Raw genomic sequence first — 18,804 nt, forward strand, 5'->3', positions numbered from 1 at the left:
GACTCAAACATCTGGAGCAAGACAGTCCACAAGTCTGCAAATAAATACAACTGAACTTTTATTTTGTCCTCAAAAATTCAGATTTTTTTTAACCTTCACAGGGCTTACAAAAACTAGAATACATGAAAAAAAAACTCCAAATGCTGAGAGAATCCCAAACATTTTGGTGTTCTCATTGAAGCGAAGCTGTGGCTTTAAACAGTTTTTCCATTTTGACTGTCCAAAGCAAAAGGCTTTGTAAAGTTTTAAACAACGTTCAACCCGAAATACTTCTACAGTAACTTTGATATCATTTTCTCACATGACATAAAAATATGAACCTCTGAAAAAGGCTCTTTCACTCATCTGATTTTAGGAGAGCAATAAAAGGAGCAAGCTGGGGTGTATGATACAGTTGTGTGGTATTTTAATGCCAGAAATGAAAAGTGGACACAAATGCAATCAGAGAGGTACTTCTGAACCAGCTCCACCGCATTCTGAAATGGTCTGGCCTGCATATACTACAGATTTTAAATCCCACTTTAAGCTCTTATTGGGGGGGGGGAAATGAACATTCAGCTAAGACCTAGCGCTGAGCGTCTGTGGGAGTGCTTGCAGTTTAATTTGTGTTTTAGCATTTTAACTGTTAATGCAGCACTCATATTTCCTTTGATGTTTCTTAAGATCAGGTCTATGGCGGTTTTGGACAGTCTTGCTATAGTGTACTTCATACATATACTTTGTGTGCTTCATACAGTGACTTTTCCAGTCCCTGTTGATTGATGAGGGGAGCAGAACAAGCGGGGGCAGTGATAAGGCACTTAGGGTGGTTCTATGAGAAACTGGAACTCTGGGAAAGTGTTTGATCGGACATTTTAACTGTATCTAAAATCAGCACGGAAGCCAGTGACTTACCGTCAGCTTGATCTGTGAGCTAAACTTTCCCTGCCTCAATTTTCAAATGACTACTTTCCCCTAGGAAAAAAGACATTCATACTGAATTCATTTCGAGCTCCAATTCCATGCGCGTTAAATGGCATTTGTACAGTTACCACTGATGTTCCTCCAGAGAACAGCCGAAGGCAGCATTTGAACACGAACATGTCCACGGGAAGATTTAACTACTTGGAATGCCCAGGTCTAATACTTCAAAATGCAACAACCATCCAGTGGATTTAACAATAAATATTATTTTTTTCCTTCGTTGTTTTATCAGTGAGACCTCCTACTGTAACACGTTTGCATGTGTTCATTTTCAAGTTTACTTCACCTATGCCCAGCTTGTGAGCCTTTAAGTCACAGCACGTTTTTCACCAAGAAATTCGGCTAAATGATATATTTAAAACAAAAAGGGGTTAAAATCCTACATACAATATCACGCCTAGTTTAATACCAAAAGTTTCTAGTAGCTACAATTCTAGTTAATGTTTTTTTTTTTTTTTGTTTGTTTTTTAAATTTTCCTAGTAATGTTTATTTTGGCTTTTTTTTTTTCACTATACATAAAAAAATGAGTATATACAAAATATATTCCCTTGGCCGTGGCGCGTGCAGGCTGCAGCTGCGTGCTGCATGCTGCAGCTGCATGCCGCAGTGGCGGGCCGTCGGGTGAGGTGGATGCGTTGCGCATTATCTGCGTTTCCTCAGGATTAAATACATCAGCCCGCTGATCAGCGTCAGCGGGAAGGCAATCCAGGCCAGGACGAAGGAGTAGCCGAAGTTCCCCTTCCTCAGGTTCGCTTTCTGGAAGCTTTCATGCTGAGCGGTGTAGATCGACGCTCCGACCATAACGCAGAGTGCTGGTGGGGTGGGGTGGGGTGGGGTGGGGTGGGGTGGGGGGGAGAAATGGCAGTTGGTCCAAGGTAAACAATACATCATTCTTAGCTTGACAGCCTTATCCAGAGCACTGTGCTGCTTTGTAGTATCAGTTTATATAGCTGGATATTTTAAGTAAGTGAGATTAATCGCCTTGCTCAAGGGTGTAACGGATCTGGCCCACATGGGACTTTAACCTGCAATCTTGGTTATGTTCTCTAAATGTCCCCCACACACAAAAACCAAACTGGAATGAATCAGTCGGCGCCTGTTTGCACAGCGTATCAAGTTCTACACTTCCATGTGGTTGTCTTCAGAAATGAAGCCCCAATTCATTCAAAATACTTCAGGTCTGACCCAGTTGTTCTTTTTTGTGTTTTGTGTCCAACTTTGAGTTGGGAATGTCCATGTTTTTTTCCCAGACACCACCCAACTCATAATGCTGTCTCAGCAGATTAGAAATACTGTCATTTCTTACTCATTGTTTTTTTAAATTATTTTTTTAAGTACAGGTGAATTGAATTTTTTGGGAAATAATAGTTTTTAACTCCTTTTTAAAAAGATACTCAGTCCTCAGACTGGACAGGTGTATTGTGGGAGGAAATGGTTGAAACTCACAGGACAGGAGCTGGATGACGGCCGTGAAGACAAATCTCTCGCCCTGATTGAGACGGAAGAGCTGCAGGATGAACACGAAGAACCCCACGCAGCACAAAATGGTGGCCAGGATCATGGTTGCCTGGACAGCCTGGAGGTAGCCTGCAAGGGGTAGAATAATGCACTTTGAGCTCTTTTATTTATAAGGGTCAATTGATGCCAATATCTTTAATACCTGGATTGGATAGTGGTTCCCACAGATCAGGCAGAGGAACGATCCAGTTGTTTTAACCATTGGTGGCTGCACGCAATCACACCTTAATGATATTCCATAATCTCTGGAGGCTGTACTGTGCTATATCTAAAGATGGAATTGCCAGAACCATTAAAGCCCTGTTCAATTGTAAGAAACCTTAAAGCAGGAGTAGGCAAGGAGAGCTGTATCCTTGTCAGGATTTGTTGCCAGTTTATGCTCTTATTTAATTACCCCAATTTCCGATGTGATCTGACATTTCAACTCCATTTGCTGATAAGCTCATGAATGACAGCTAAAGACTGTTCTTCTGTCCCTTTGTGAAACATTTTACTGCGGTCTAATCTATGAGTGAGCCAGCGTTACTGTATAAAGCTCATTACCTCATTGGCCCAGGGTAACTGTGGAGAAATAAAAACGCATGCAGCCCTGCAGGAACAGTTTCCCCACTCCTGCGCTATGTCGTTATGGAGCCTCACCGTGGGCCACTCGACCGCAGCAAGGGAGCCGCTGCTCAGTGAAGTGGCCATGATCTTCAGGGACTCAGCCACTGAACAGGTGAAAGGTAATGAAGTCGAGTGCAATTTAACAAGGCGCCAAGTGGTGGTTGAAGGAGAAAGTAGTGCTCCAGGGAAGGGGTTCTGATGGACGGTGCCGAGGGTTTAGAAATAGCTCGGCTGGTCCAACTACACACAAAAATAAGTATAAAACACAGGCATGACTGGGCTGACTGTGTGAGGTTTACCTGCCGCAGCGCTTTCGCCGTTCTCTATTGCAAAGCATGTACCATTGCAGGTCATCCATAAGTCAGTGTAGATATTTTCGTGTATCCACCAAGCCTGAAAAAAGAAACAAACAATAGAGTGTAATAATTGCACAATTCTGATGAGGCAAAAAGAAACAGGCATTCATCAGCTTTATCAGCAATCACTTCTCACACTCAGTGCCAACAGCTGGTGTTTATTGGGTCAGTTCTGTGTTCTGTGCTCTCTGCAGTCAGTGAACACATTACTTTGATTTGCAAGGACACCCTTGCATTGGCAGCATAGCAATTGTCATTGCTTACTGTGGAATTTGTTTTTGTTTGATATTGAGAAGTGTAATTTGGCCAGCAGATTGCCACAGATAAAACCCCATTTACATAAAACAGTTCAAACAAAACAGATTTCTTCATCAAGAAATAAGTATTTTCTCAAATAATCTAACAGGAGTATATTGCCATTTATATTTGACTTTAAGTTAATGTGAGTCTTTAGGAACTCTTCTGTGGCCTTCATGACTTCCTGTTTCACAGGGGTATATATATGAGGTGACACACGAGCCAAACTCCATTATTTTTCCAACAACACTGGGAAGGTTAGAGAACACAAAAAAGGCCTTCATAAATCAGCAAATGATTACAACAAAAATGGCTACATGGCTGAAAATACTCATCTCCTCTATTAAGGCCATAATTAGGAAGATTAAAACACCTGGGGCTGTGATGAACCTGCCTGGAAGAGGATTAAAGTATTTAAAATTTGCCACCGCACGCAGTGAGGACAACAGCTCAAGAGCCAAATAATTCACCACGGATCACAGTTGGAGAACTGCAGAAGTCAGCTGCATCTTGGGGTCACCAAATCTCCAAAACTACAATTAGACACCACCTCCATGCCAACAAGCAATTACAACGGCCTGCCAGAAGACAGAAGAGGCTGTCATCAAACCACAAATGTAAGTGCTTCCAGCTTGCCAAACACCATTGCGACTTTGACAGGGACTGTTGTATGGTCTGGTGAGAAAAAATACAGCTTTCCCCCCACACACACCAGAGCTGAATCATCATAAACAGAGGGGTGGTCATGCAGAAATAAACCCAATTCTAGAATTTTTGTTCATATCAGGCTGCCAATACTTCTGAAGGGCATTGTAATCTATTCAGCATGTAATGGCTGCGATGGTTGAGCAGATTCATTAAAGGTTTCAAAATTACAGTTGCATAGTGTTCTCAACTGCTGTCTATATAGTCTAGAAAAAACAGGGCTTGGATTGTTGACGCTATCCTTAATTTTAACCCAAAATTAAACGTAGTTGTTAGCTTTTTGTTTCCATAAACACAGTTTGATGAGTCAAGCAATCAGCAAAACCATTTTGCCAAACCGTGTTTGTGAAGAAAAGTGATGATTGGTTCCAGGTCAATGACAACAGTCCACAGCACTATTGTCATGAAGGTCCACTTCATACTGGGAGGTTAAGGGAAGCCTTAGTCCACTCACATTGTTTATTGTTGATATGAAGAGTAGCGTGGCGGAGATTATGTGGAAAAGGATGATGAAGGCCAGGATTACCAACATGGTGGACAGATAGGAGGAAGCCTGCAGGAGGAAGTCTGAATCTGAAAAGAAAAGACACACAGTGCAGTGTCAGTGCAGAGCACAGTGTTCAGCTATCTGCGTCATCATAAGATGAAAGCGAATGCACATTATAACAATCTTCTTTTACTCCGTGTGCATATTCACAGGCCCCAACCTTAACCCCCCCCCGCACCCCCAACACAGTTTAAATAAACATTTCATGACATGGAGCCATTTTAAAAGGCCAAAATAGGGTTCAACTGCTCGCATTCTGGAATACTTTCTGAATTTACTGTAACCACAGGATAAAATTCCTTGGTAGGACTGTAGTCACTGATTTAAAAAAAACATAAAAAATGTGTCATTGTCACTGTGCAACCTATCACGGTGAATGTTTTCAGAGCTCTGTTTTCATTGGGCGCCATCACGAAACAAACATGGAAGCGTGGTGTCATTCGTCAGGCTGGCCTGGGACAGTCCCAGAGGCGCACGCTCCCTCTCACAGAATAACAGGATTCCCTCTCCAGCCTCGGTTCTGACCAACACTGCCCAAAGTCGACCCCCCTCAGCTGTCCCGGGTAGTTTTCCTGCCATTCTATCATCAAGCACTTTTAAATCAGGAAACTCACTTGCTGTGATTGCAAGTGTTCCTGCAAGCTCTGCAATGCCCTGGAGGTTCTGACCCTTAAACAGAGTCTGTGCCAATCTCACTAGGCCAAGACACACAAAGGACAGCTGGAGTATTCCAGGTCAATTTCTCAATGCTTCTCTGAGAAAGTCCAGGCAGGAGTCAGTGTGATTTACCGCTTTATTGCTTATGAAATCAAATGCATTTTATATGAGAACTGTCACACTTTTACGTGCGAAAATGTGTGTGGGGCTTGGGTGTGTTCCTGGATGTTTGTGTGTGTGCTCACACACACATGTGGGTATATACCGTACAGTATGTGCGTGTGAGACTGGAGGAGTTAGACGATTCTGAAGCCAAAGAAAAATATTCTTACCCACAGGCCCCAGAGCACTTAATGATGAAAGTGGGAGAAAGATGCAGAATGTCTTTGTTTACTTTGGAGGTTTAGCAATATGAAAAGCAAATAGCAGATGTGAACATAAGGTCTACTGTGGTTCAATCCTCTCAGCTCACTCATGGGTGGCTGTGTGTACAGCCAAAGCAGGGGGCAGAGCCAGAAGACTTTTCTCATCCTTCGCTTATATATATACATGCTTATATACGTATAGTATACAGTGCATAACTGCAGTGCTTAAGTATTTGGACAGTGGTACAATTTTTTGCAGGTATATCCTACTCGTCCTGCATCCAAAACCCACTTTTTTGGGAATTACTGGCTTTGATAGTGGGCGTGGCTACCCCGATGACGTGAAACGCATCACTCGGGCAGATTTTTCCCGGGATGGGAGACAGACGATTGATCTGTTGTAATTGGTAGTTGCAGGAATTTGAGCGTCCACACGGAACGCACAGTCTGGGGTGCGTCGGCTCGACTCTCAGCCCAGGAACCGATCGCTATGTTTTGCTGTCAGCTCATTGCAGCTGCCACTCTCCAGTCCCTGGTGCAGCTCGCGTATGGAACAAATCCTGCTGTCCTTTACTGGGCCAGAGCGGATTGAGAAACAACACGGAACGCCCCCATAGAAAATCACACATGCGATCCCTTCCACATCCCCCACACGGCCAGTTAAGCGGCAGTGAGGGGCGGCAAACGGGCGCTGGTTTGGAGGCCAGCAGGAGCGGAGCTGTGGGGGCGGGGCCGCTGGGCGGGGCCAGGCCCCGGCAGGAAGTCTGTCTCCGCTCTGGGAGGATACGCAGCCGCGGCGCTGCAGCTGGATCCCAACGTGTGAAAGGGGGGAGGGGCGGGGCACGGAGAGCAGCAGTCCCGTCGCACATATGGTTCTCATTTCACTGCTCCCTCCTTTTCCCTTTGCTGAGAGAGGGAGCGAGAGAAAGAGAATGGGGGAGGAAGAGAGGCGGAGAGCAATGGAGGGAAAGGGACAAAGGGACCGGGAGAGATAGAGAGTGAGGGACGGAGAGAAAGAGAGAGGGACCGACAGGGAAAGAAAGAGACAGAGTGAGAAAATGGTGTAGGAAGATGTGTAGAGGAGGGTAATTATCCGGTGATGTTTTGTGAAAGGGCACCAGGGCCTCCTACCAGTAGTTTGCACATTAACATGATAATCTAGTGGCAGTGTTAAACTAATTTTAAGGGTTTACTTTTTTTGTGGGGGTTGGAGGGCGGGGGTTGTTGGAAGATGCAGTACATGCAAAATATTTTACATTTTTGTTCTAGGAGCATGGAGGTGTTTAGTTGGACATTATAGTACAAACCAAGTTGATGAACTTTAGAGGACATTTTGGGCTAAGCCATGGCTTTGTTTCTACAAGTTTTCGTGCCAAGATAATCTATGTACAGACCAGGTATTCATCTACAGACACCCCAAAACTGCCTTTTTAAAATCTAGGTTCAAAATTCCCTGTGGGCAGATAGAACATCTTTATTTATTTATTTATTTATTTATTTATTTATTTAACCTTTATTTAACCAGGTAAGCAAGCAATCTATTGTAGTTCCCACAGGGCCACAGTGAAATCACATTCAGCGTCTGTACATCTCCGTCACAGCCAATGCAACATCTTTGCTGAATAAGAAAATTCTTAGTAGGCTTTCAGCAAAGTTGAAACAGTTTAGCAATAGTTTAAGCAGTTTGACAAGAAGCCATAATAATAAATAATAAAGCATTGCATTTATATTTCATCTTGCATCTTTTAAGTGCGCTATAGTAAAGTGGGCAGGGTGAACTCGCTTCGCCCTCCATCAAAGTCCTGCTCCCATTCGGCCAATTCACAGCAGCCATTTTGTGCCAGAAGACTCAACACGCATCCACTGATTTAGAGGAGGGGAGCCCATGTCACCTTGAGCTTAATCAAGAGCCAAAATGGCCATTTTTTCAATATTTAAAGTAGATGCTGGAGAATGCAACATAGGTCTAGTCTTGGAGTAAAGACTTCCTTTTGGAAATGTAAAATGCCAACATTTGTTAAAATAGTAAATATAAAACATAATCACAAAGCTTGAATGTATTTTTGCTATATTTAGAAAAACAGACTTTCAGATACTCTATATGCAGTTTTATAAAATACTGTATGACATATGCACTAGTGTGCATCTTTAATCATCAATTATTAGAAACATTATTTCCTAATATGTGCAGTGCATTCAAGGTGTTTAAAAACATTACAAGATCTCTGGGTTTTTTCTAAATGGGAAGTCAGCGCTCTCACTTAAGAGGTCTTTTGGATGTGAACGGAGACTAGAATTAAGGCGCAGACTCAATCAGACCCCCTCTTTCTCGCACACACACACACACACACACACACATGCATGCATACACAGCACGCACATAAATAACTACACCAACTCCCATGAAAATGTTGGCATGTTAGCAGCATTTACTCCTAGTGATATATCATATCCTGAAGGCTCTTTCCCAAGACAAGCAATCTATTGTAGTTCTCACAGGGCCACAGTGAAATCACATTCAGCATCTGTACATCTCTGTCACAGCCAATGCAACAGCTGTATGCAGACTCCCCCCCCCCCCCCCCCATTTCCATATAACATACAAACATACTGCTGTATGGACTACCAACGCATAATAATTCAAAGCATTTCATAAGGAGACACTGCACAAAGGCTTCCATTGTGGGCTGCAATGTACATCAAAATATCTAATGCGTGTAATACCTTGTCATAACATCAGACACCTACTGGTAACTGAACTTCCATTTAAACGGTCCCCTATGCCAGCTCTGTGAGGGAAGGCACATCAAGTGGTGTTCATGAATCTCCATCTTTAATGCAGCGTGCTAAATTCTGTCCCTGTGATTGCTTTTGAAATCTATAGGCCCTGTCCTAGAAAAAAAAAAAAGAAATGTATTAAAAGTACTGATACATTTTCAGGGGTACGGCCATGCCTTTAGGCTAATAAAATTGTTAAAAAAGAATGCATAAAGCTAAACACCATACATCATCACAGCTCCTTGTCATCGTTTTTAGCTGTGTTAACATCTGTGTTGCACCTGGTCAGTTTTTTTTAAAGGGTGGGGAAGGGGCCATTAGATCGGTCCTGAACGGAAGCGGGGGTTGGGGGGGCCTGTTAAAATGAATGCGTGGTGGAGTATGAAAACATTCGGAGCATTTGTCTTGGAGAATGGCAGGATTAGGCAGTGCGGTAAGGCCCCTGCTATCTGAAGTCCTGCGGTTGGGTAATGACAGCCGAGCCTCCCAGAAGCCCAGGGCCACACTGAGCCTCCCAGAAGCCCAGGGCCACGCTGAAACGTTATTAGCAAATTAATTGCTGTGCGGCGGGTTTTATTCTCCGGATCTGAACCCTTTTTCCGGTTTTCCCAGAACATTTTGGGGGGGGAGCCCTGACTCGGGCTTCAGTTTTGACGTTTCCCCCCCCCCCCCCTTTCTTCATAGAAACAAAATCAACAGAGTCCAGAAAAACACACCTCCAGATATGTCCACGCCCAATTACTTCAGATATAGAAAAACGCTGCAGGCGGGGAATGATTGACTGCTTGTGTCGTATCATTGTGTTCAGGTTTTCCTTCAGGTATGTGCATCAGTTGTCCAGGTAGCCATGAGGAAAATGTATGTATGTTATATCGTATTTATATGCTAACAAAGAGAGGAAGGTCAGCATCGCATTTGAGACAGACAGGTAAATTTGCATGCAAATATATGCCACCAAGGTTCACAAGTTGGGCAGCTCTGCTACTTTGGCTGTACAGAATCCTGCTTTAGAAAGTAGCGTACGCAAACAACGACATTCAATTTAGTTATCTCTGGAGCGCTGCCCTTACTGTCTGATTCATGAGCTGTGCCCGTTCGGAGTGAGAGGACTGGATGCGCTGTGGTACTGGCCCCGGGACATTCACCACCTTCGAACTTGAACCTGTGCCAGACGGTCACCGCGACCGTCCCGCTGGGGGCCTGCTGGGTAATCCCCTGGCTGCAACGCAGCGCACAGGCATGCAGACGGTGCGCAACGACAGCTTTCCCCGAAACCGCAGCGTCAGCGCGCAGCGATAGGGCGGGAGGAGGCCGTCTGTGTGGCTCACGCAGTTAATGCCGACGTCGTCGCCGCGGAGACCGCGAGGCCGAGCTTCGCGCGTTCAGTTCACACACAAACGCCTCGCAGCCTGAAGCGCTGGTGCTGCAGTCTTTCACGAAAGAAGCGTCTCCACAAAACTGAAACGCAGTCAAACAGGTGGCGAAGCGAAGAGAAAAGTAGGCTGCAGTAATATTCCCCATCTTTGTTTTATAAATGCTTCTTGTGTTAAAGCAGCCATTTAGCAGCCTTTCTTGAAACCTCAGAAATTGCACGATGTTAATCTAAAGCAGATGTATTTAAAGAGCACAGTGAACGCACATCATTATAGTCAAATGCAGAAGGAATGATCTGCGTTGGCACTCTATGGTGAATGGTCACAAAGTTAACGTCAATAAACGTAATGGATCTGGAGCTGGTAACTCGATTGGGCTTCTGTACCCTTGAGATAAGGTATTTTGCCTGTATTGCTTTGTTGTTTATCTGTTGATAAATCAAAGATGACTTAAGAGCTAAAATCGGACATATTATCCGTTCATTGAGTGCATAGCAACATTTGCAGTAGCAGATTGCATTAATCACCTGACGCAATGGCACTGCAGCAAATTCGGGGATCAGACCTGCAGACTTCCAATTTACAAGCCCCACAGGAAGAGTGAGACAGAGCGCTTGTGTCTGTGCACCGAAACAACAGCTTTTATAGGGTTTCTGGAGGACAACCAGGCAGTGGGCCCTATAAAAATGTCCAGCACACAGCACAATCCCAGTTCAGTTTCAGTGCACACAGCTTATGGAAAAGACGCTGTGTTGCCACCATCGATCGGCAAGGCACTGCACTAAGCTTTTTGCCATACTTCCCAGGGGTGTCGTATTTTGCTTGGTGCTTTTTTGAGAGGGCAGTAACAAGTTGCACCGGTTTAGTGCAATGACGGCTGAGTGACATTTCATGAACTCCACAGTGGGCGGAGCTACCCAATTGCCTTGCTGTCCCTGATCGCTGTGCAATATTGTGATTCATTAAGCCTTGCTGCCTCAGGATTGGTTTAAAGCAGACCAATGAAGGGATTAATGAAGCTTCACTGTCCTGTGATGGACCTGGTGCTGTTCTGGGGTATGAACATGGACATACAAATCCATAACTGCAGACTGTAAACTAAGATCATCAGTTTAAAATTAAGATCAGCACTTTGGTGGGGGGGGGGGGGGGGGGGGGGGGGGTCATACCATATCATGGTTGATTGACAAGCAGGAATAAGAAAAGATAATATCCACAAGTTCTCCCTGAATGTTGCCCTTACGTGTTTACTCTGTATTTAGGAACATGTTGGAAAATGTCATCAGCAAGTTTGGTCTGTAATGTTATGTTTGATGCTGAGAAAAAATGATAGCTGGTTGAAAAAGTAAGTAAGTAGGCAATAAATCAACTTAAACATGAATGAACATTTTTTTGTGGTTTCTAGAAAGCACATGAAAGCATAATATCTATTCAACCAGACGTTTGTAGCAGCTTTGGCTTGTTATGCTAGGGATATCTGCTGTCAAGTGCTCTTTGCCATTGTTGATTTTGGCTTCCTCTGTAAGGGTATATATACAGTACAGGCCAAAAGTATTAGGCCACCTGTGGTGTTTCATAATATATATGCATTTATTGAATAACAAAGTAGAATTTTGTTCTATTTCTACCGACAATAACACAAAAAGATTAGTTTTACTTAATAATAATCTTAGATAGTCGTTTCTAAGAGTACTTTTATGTAAAAGTTATCTTTTTGTGTTATTGTAGGTAGAAATTGAAAAAAAATATTTGTACTTTGGTTTCCATCCATCCATTATTTATACCCGCTTATCATGAGCAGGGTCGCGGGGGGGTGCTAGAGCCTATCCCAGCGTGCATTGGGCGAGAGGAAATTTGTACTTTGGTTTGTTATTCAATAAATGTGCACATATTAACTGAATTCTTCTCTGCCTAAAGTTTTTTTTTATTTTTTTTACTTCTGGTCACCTAATGTATTTGGCCTGCACTGTACTGTGAAGTTTACCGCAATAAAACCTTTCAAAAATGAGGAAGCTGTCATAACCCACAAGCGATCCAGAAGGACCTGGTCTGATTGCTGTAAGCCACAGCCTGGCTTTAATAAAACTTGGCAGTCCAACACACCTCTGCAATTTCAGAATGACCTTGATTTTGAACTAATTTTAGGCACTAGACATGAGAAATTATTTGTATGTGTCCCACACAAATTCAGCTCTTGCACTAAAAACAAATGGCCACAGAGTGATAGAAGGTGCTGGTTTTAACCTGTCCCTCTACTGGTTGCTTCTGAAGGGGAGATTTAAAAAAAAAAAAAAAACATTCTACTTCCTGTGTTTACAAAGCACAGAGCCCGCCTCAGAGTCAAACACAAAACAAAGGGCCTGTTCAGTGGCAGGAGTGAACGTGGGCGCCTGACCTGAGGTCAGAATTTCACATTTACACGTTGCTATTATAATCACGCAAGCATTATTCTCGTTTTTTTTCCCAAATGACAAGCCTCCTCAGATAAACGAGGAACAAATCTGAGCCACAGTCATTCCAGCAGAGAGAAAGAATGGCTCAGGCTGGCTCCTGCAGAGGAATGTGGAGAACTTTTTTTAATCGGTTGGCCGAAATGCCCCCCCCCCCCCCCCCCCCCCCCCCCCCCCCCCCCCCCCCTCTCAAAAGTGCCACAATAGTTCAGCCCGACTTTTGTGTTTATGCTCAACAAAGCAGATCCAGGGCTTATTTTTGGAGAAAACACAAAAGCCCGGCTCTTCCCTGGCAGATGTCCAGGTCCGTGTTTTAAAACAATGGACCAAACAAAGCGCTGTTTTGGGTACACGCCGCCCGGAAAGATAAGCCACACCCAGAGGAAGGATTCGATTGGACCGTGCTCGAGCGTTCTGTAGGACAATGCTAAAACAGAAAATGACTCCTCACACTTCGCTCCATAGAATGCGGATGAACCAAACAAAAGACACCTGAGACAGGCAATTATCGCAAACCCAAAAACCGCTCTCTCAGAAGGACTCTGAAGTTGGGGTCAGGGGATCCCAAGCTTTTCCAAGCCTTCGATTCACAGAAAAATGGAATACTATGCAACACTACAATTATGCTTCTAATGTAACTTATTCTCCGGGGTGGGGGGGAAGGGGGGGGGGGGGTCTACTCTTTACCTTCATAAGAAATGCCTTCACCTGTCACTCAGCCCTACTCTGTTAAAAGTATGTTTTGCTTTTATCAGTTCCTCTGGATGGAAGTCGCAGTGTCCAGTTAAATACCAGTGCCTCGCAGGTTATCATTTCCAGCTTATTGGAAATATATCTTTTACAGAGCAAAGGCTAACCTGAATCTGTTTTTATTTTTGTTTTTTTTTGGGGGGGCGGGGGGGTTGCAGTGAGTTTTACTCCCTCACCTCAAGTACAAGAAAATCTCCTTCTTCCCTCCTCCTCTTCAGCCCAACTGTGTTGAAAGGCCCTTTTCTTCCCTGCTAAGCATCTACAGCCTTTCATCTTTCTGTCTGGCACAAGCTGCTGTTGAAATGTTAAACATCAGAGGGTCTGTCCCAAAGTGGGCTCCCTCAGCTGCTGCAGGTGTAGAATGCCACAGGTGACGCGAATTACAAGACCCCATAATGAGAGAGAGAGAGGGGGAGAGAGAGAGGGGTCTTTTTCTCTTCCTTCCCTCCCTTCATTTCTTTCTCTCTCTCCAGCGTATCATTTCTCCAATTTTAGGGGCCTTTTCAACAATTCAGATGCATCAGTTACAATTTTTTTTCCTGTTTTTTTCACTTTTTTTGTTTGTTTTTGTATGGAAACAAATTTGCACGAAGATATTAAAACATTCTCGCTCCTATTAAACACTTCATGCTTTCACATGTAAAGCTCAAAGCACTTCATTCGCGCTTTGCACTGTTGTTAAATGCTTATGTCTGATTAAAATGAAATACTTCATCCCTCTGTAAAATAAGGCTAGCCATCCTAACAAAAATTCACACTGAACTCCGGTGAGAGCATGACCCTACCCAGCAGTGCATATGGTTTTTAGACCGCCCTTTCAAAAAAAAAAACAAAGAGTAGGAAGCTGAACTTTCTCAGGAAGCTGAACTTTGCAGAAAGTGAATGAAAAAAGACAGCGAGCGTAAGGCGGATGCCTCTCCTCATTTCTAGACTTGTTTTGCTTCATGTCAGCTGCCACAGGCTTTATCGCAGAGATTTCTTTGTTTTGCCTCCTCGCACAGATACCAGATTTACACACCATATTGCCTCCAAGCACCAACTGCCTCTGTTTATAGAGCTCCTAATGTCAAAGCCATATGTGCCTGCTAGGGTTGGGTGTGTGTGGGTGCGTGAGTGTGTGTGTATGCACCTCTGTGTGTGTGTGTGCGTGTGTGCATCTGTGAGTGTGTGTGTGTGTGTGCGCATTTGTGTGTGTCCACGTATGTGAGTGTATGTGTGTGCATGTGTGTGCGTGTGTGTGTGCATGTTTGTTTGTGTGTGCACATCTGTGAGTGTGTGTGTGTGTTTGTGTGTGAGAGAGAGAGAGACAGAGAGAGAGAGAGAGAGAGAGAGAGAGACAGAGAGAGAGAGAAAGCTTTTTGATCTTGGCGGTATGTTACGAGGAGAACCCCCTGGGTATTTGCGCTCCACGTGGCCCAGGGCTCAGCCAACTGCAGGCTAGGCATCGCTCGAGAAATTTCACCTTCAAGCATTTTCACTCCAGCAAACCAGCCATGAGACATCTGCGATACATTGTCTTGCTCCCAGGACCGTACTAACCCGCCAAAAATCTTCTAACTCCAGATTTTAAACGCACCCGACTCCATCAAACTCTCAGACGCACTGACACACTCAAACGCACCCGCCACCCCGCCCACACACTTAAACACACACACAGACACTCCCATGACCTTTTGATTCCTTTTATTAAAGACAGATGTGCTTCATTTGCATCCCTTCTTTAAAGAGAAAATAAACAGCGACTGGTTGCGGTTGGTGCAGAAGACTTGTAAATATTTACTGGGAAATACTAGAAAATATTATTTCTGATGGAATTTTCGGGTTTATAATTATTTTTTACTACAGGGTATAATCATTATTGGTGGTTATTGTTTATATATTATTCACAATTGTTGTGAATCAGACAAAATGGTCAGTAAAGAGGGCGTGTGTACATAGACAGAGCGAGCTCACGCCAAACCCCAGAAAGCAACGCAGACGCAAATATTTGGATATTTACGACGGGCTGCAACAATACCGCAAGCTTGCACTTTCAAATTGGGACGTCTAGTCGCTGTTGACACAAAATATAAAGGTAACCGTAAGTTCGAACTGAACACCGTGGTTTCTCCATTGGGGTTTTACAACCGCAAAGATTCATCAGTAGAGCTCTGCTCCCGCCTAAGGAAGCGGCGGCTCTTAAAACTTTGATTGAACTGATCCTCTGAACACCCCAGAAGCAAATGTTACCATGTTGGCCCTTATCTCTCAAAACGTCGGAAAACAACATTTCTACTATACAGCAAAATGGAGAGCCACGAGCTATGTCCTGTGAAATGTGCTTTCTTAATCAAGTGGAACAACTTCTTATTTGGGCCTTTGCTGGGATTTCGCGCTTTAATTTTTGTGCAGAACCGAAAATTAAGTTCTGGAAAGGTGACTCATTTTTGTCTCAACCGTATACACAATTCTGAATTTTAAAGCCGTGTTTAAAGGATCTTGTCCACGAATTGCCGAGTTCCCGTTTTTATACAAAATCCGTCCTGCAAGAGCGTTTATTGCTGTTCAGAACTGTTCAGGGTGTGCGTGCGCAATTAATAATCACAAGCGAGAATGCGATAGCCTACGGGTCGTAAGTGTGACACAAATGGACAGTTTTATTTAAATATATATATATATATTAGCCTGAATCGGTGCATAGGCTAGACCATACGACAACTTGATGCCTTCAGGACTAGTCCATTAGTCCACTAATCCATCTAGCTGCCCTTAAAAACAAAAGGCGCCAAACGTGGGAGCGCTGGCGGAATCTAGACGTCTAGAGGAAAGGAAATCTAGTTTGAGAGATGTTTTAACATAAAAATACTGCGTTATACCAATATATCTCAGGTTTTACTCGGATATAGCCGGGTTTTCACCTGAACGCCTAGACGACTTTTAACAACTACTGGGATATGATACGACATCCAGGTTAAACGCCCATAAATAGCATGTTTAGTAAAATATTGAGGAAAACATTTAGCCTAGGTAAAACTTTTTAAAAAGAACCTGCGTTGTTATTTTCCCCTTCAGTCGCAACTATTTTAAAACCGAGGTATAAGACCGAGTAAAAATAGGCTACAGGAACTCAGATTCATCACATCCCCCTCGTTTCTGTTTGTATTGTAATTCCAGACGTGACGGCCCTCCGGAAATCCACTACGCCGAAGTCTGCTACGAGTCATGAAAGCTCAAAATTTTCCCCACCCCCAAACTTCAGCGACAGGGTGGAATGTGGCGCAGGAAACGCTTACTACTAGGGGAAATGATTCCTGGATAATTTGGGATTTGCCTATGCATTCGACATGCATTGAATAAATAGTGAATTCTATAAACTGTTAAATTAGCATGTTCTGTCCGTCGCGCGAGGTAGAGGCTTGAAATTGTTACTCCAGTCCGCCCGATTCTATTTTTACAAGCATTTTAAGGATAGACTCATAAAAATACCATTTATGATTATGATAACAGGGCTGCATAAGAGCATCATTGGAATAATTAATGTTGCTACATTATCCAAGCATAAGTGTACACAACTATTTCTTGAAACGACTGCCCAACTAATCCAAGAACACAGCGAGTCCCAAGCGAGGCTGGTGGTACACTGCGTGTACTCAATACACGCGGATGGGTAAACTTGAAGCGAAAAGAACAACGAGCGTCCTAGTACCACCAGTAGACAGCGGGGGGCGTTGTAAAAAAAAAATGAAAACGAAACGTAAAGGGGGAAGTTTAAATGTCTTGACTTTCCCTAGCACAATTAAACAAAAGGTTTCAAAATATTTGTTGGATTGGTCAACGTCCTACTGAATTTAAATAAATCTCAACAATACATGCTATAGGCTACATTATAGAAATTGTAACAGATTATTGTGTACAGAACACAATGGCTCCAAGTACATCATACTTCTGGATTCGCAATATATTTCAACACAAAAAGTTGGACAGGCTACAGAGTAGTTCAATAATTACTGCTAATCTCATAGAGCAGGAAAATTTGCAAACTCAGGAAAACTCAAGGCGCGAGAGACACACATGCGCTAGACAACGCCCCTTTGATTGTAGACGTTGGTACTTCATTGAGTTGAAATTAAATTATCTGGCTTCCAGTAAACGACCATTACCAAGTTCACATCGTGCCAAACCACTTTTTTCTGTTTGTTTGTTTTAATTAGTTAACAGTTACCTCGCTGAACCTAAAATATAGCCTACGTGTTTGTAATAGACACGATTCTATTCGCAAAAAGACATAAGTTTGATATGATACAAATTTTGATACTCACAGTTGTAAAGAGCGCGAAGAGTTTTTCAGAAGGCTTTAAATTTTTAAGTTTGGGCCAGATGTGGCGGCCGAATGATGTCAGTACGAACGTGATTCGGTCGTAGCAGTAGTAGCAGTAATGGGATAAGTGTAACGGCGGGCTCCTCCTCTCAATCCGGCGACAGCCCTGAACTGAAATTGGGTGTGGTTTGGAATTTGATACTTCTTGTACCGGAGATGGACAGCGAGTAGAGATGTGGTTATTGCATCTTGTCATCCCCAAACCCAGTGGAAAAGGGGACTTTGTTTGGGGTAGGGATGAGGTGGGAGGGCTGTAGTAATTGGGAAGCGGCCAGCGTCTGATATATTTGTGCACATTCGACATTCATTTCAGCGGAGTGTAATGTGCCTGGTTAGCATCTTTGGGTCTATAGGCGGGTGCACACTAGCTTTGTTTACGATTTACACTGAAGTAGGCTAATGGATGAAATACATTTTAGCTCTGAAAAGAGTTGCTACCTTTGCTTAATTTTCATTCGCATGTAAACTCTGTTGGATTCTAACACTGAAGATTTCACACCATGCACCGCCCAGCCCCCCTGCTTGAAAATATTCATACAATTCAAAATATGTTGACAACTGGAGTGTTGGGAATATGTAATGACTCACAATTATGGCGCTAACGAATGTTTTGTTAACATGCCGATTTTCTCTGGGGACATTTTTCACCAGGACGTATGTATTTCCTGCAGCATCAAAAACTGGCGAATGTGTGTGTTGTTTCATAAAGATTAAAAGGGCACAAATGGAGTGAAGGCGCCAGTGCAGTGACTCGACACAATAAATGTCCAATATAAAACGGAATTCTCCAGCGGATTTTCTTTTCCACATGAAAGAAACAAAAAGAGATTTCAAAGTAATAGGGTGACAGTGGAACAGCCTGAAAAGTTAGAAAAGGGGACCGATCCTACCGCCGACTGCTAGGCAGTGGCAAGTTTTCTCTTACAAAATCTAAAGTTAGCTATCTACAATCTTTTCGGTTAACGCGCGCGGGCGCTTGTGTGTGTGTTTAGAACAGACGCATACATTGTATCGCTCCCTCAAATCGCCTCTTCCACACAGAACGGAGAAGTTATATGCGCTGTTGGATCTAATGTCGTGC

General features: G+C 43.5%; 1 protein-coding gene across 1 annotated transcript; it reads right to left on the bottom strand.

Moving 5' to 3' along the window:
• Positions 1-41: 41 nt before the first annotated feature.
• On the bottom strand, positions 42-17,819 carry emp2 (epithelial membrane protein 2). The gene is made up of 5 exons (XM_035397083.1): positions 17,665-17,819; positions 4,901-5,019; positions 3,388-3,481; positions 2,411-2,551; positions 42-1,776 (listed from the first exon to the last, which is right to left on the bottom strand). Exons 2-5 carry the CDS (start codon positions 4,976-4,978, stop codon positions 1,607-1,609), a joined length of 483 nt encoding a protein of 160 aa, XP_035252974.1. The 5' UTR covers positions 4,979-5,019; positions 17,665-17,819; the 3' UTR covers positions 42-1,606.
• Positions 17,820-18,804: the final 985 nt, after the last annotated feature.

The sequence above is a fragment of the Anguilla anguilla genome, chromosome 17 (genome assembly GCF_013347855.1).
Source record: "Anguilla anguilla isolate fAngAng1 chromosome 17, fAngAng1.pri, whole genome shotgun sequence".
Lineage (NCBI taxonomy): Eukaryota > Metazoa > Chordata > Actinopteri > Anguilliformes > Anguillidae > Anguilla > Anguilla anguilla.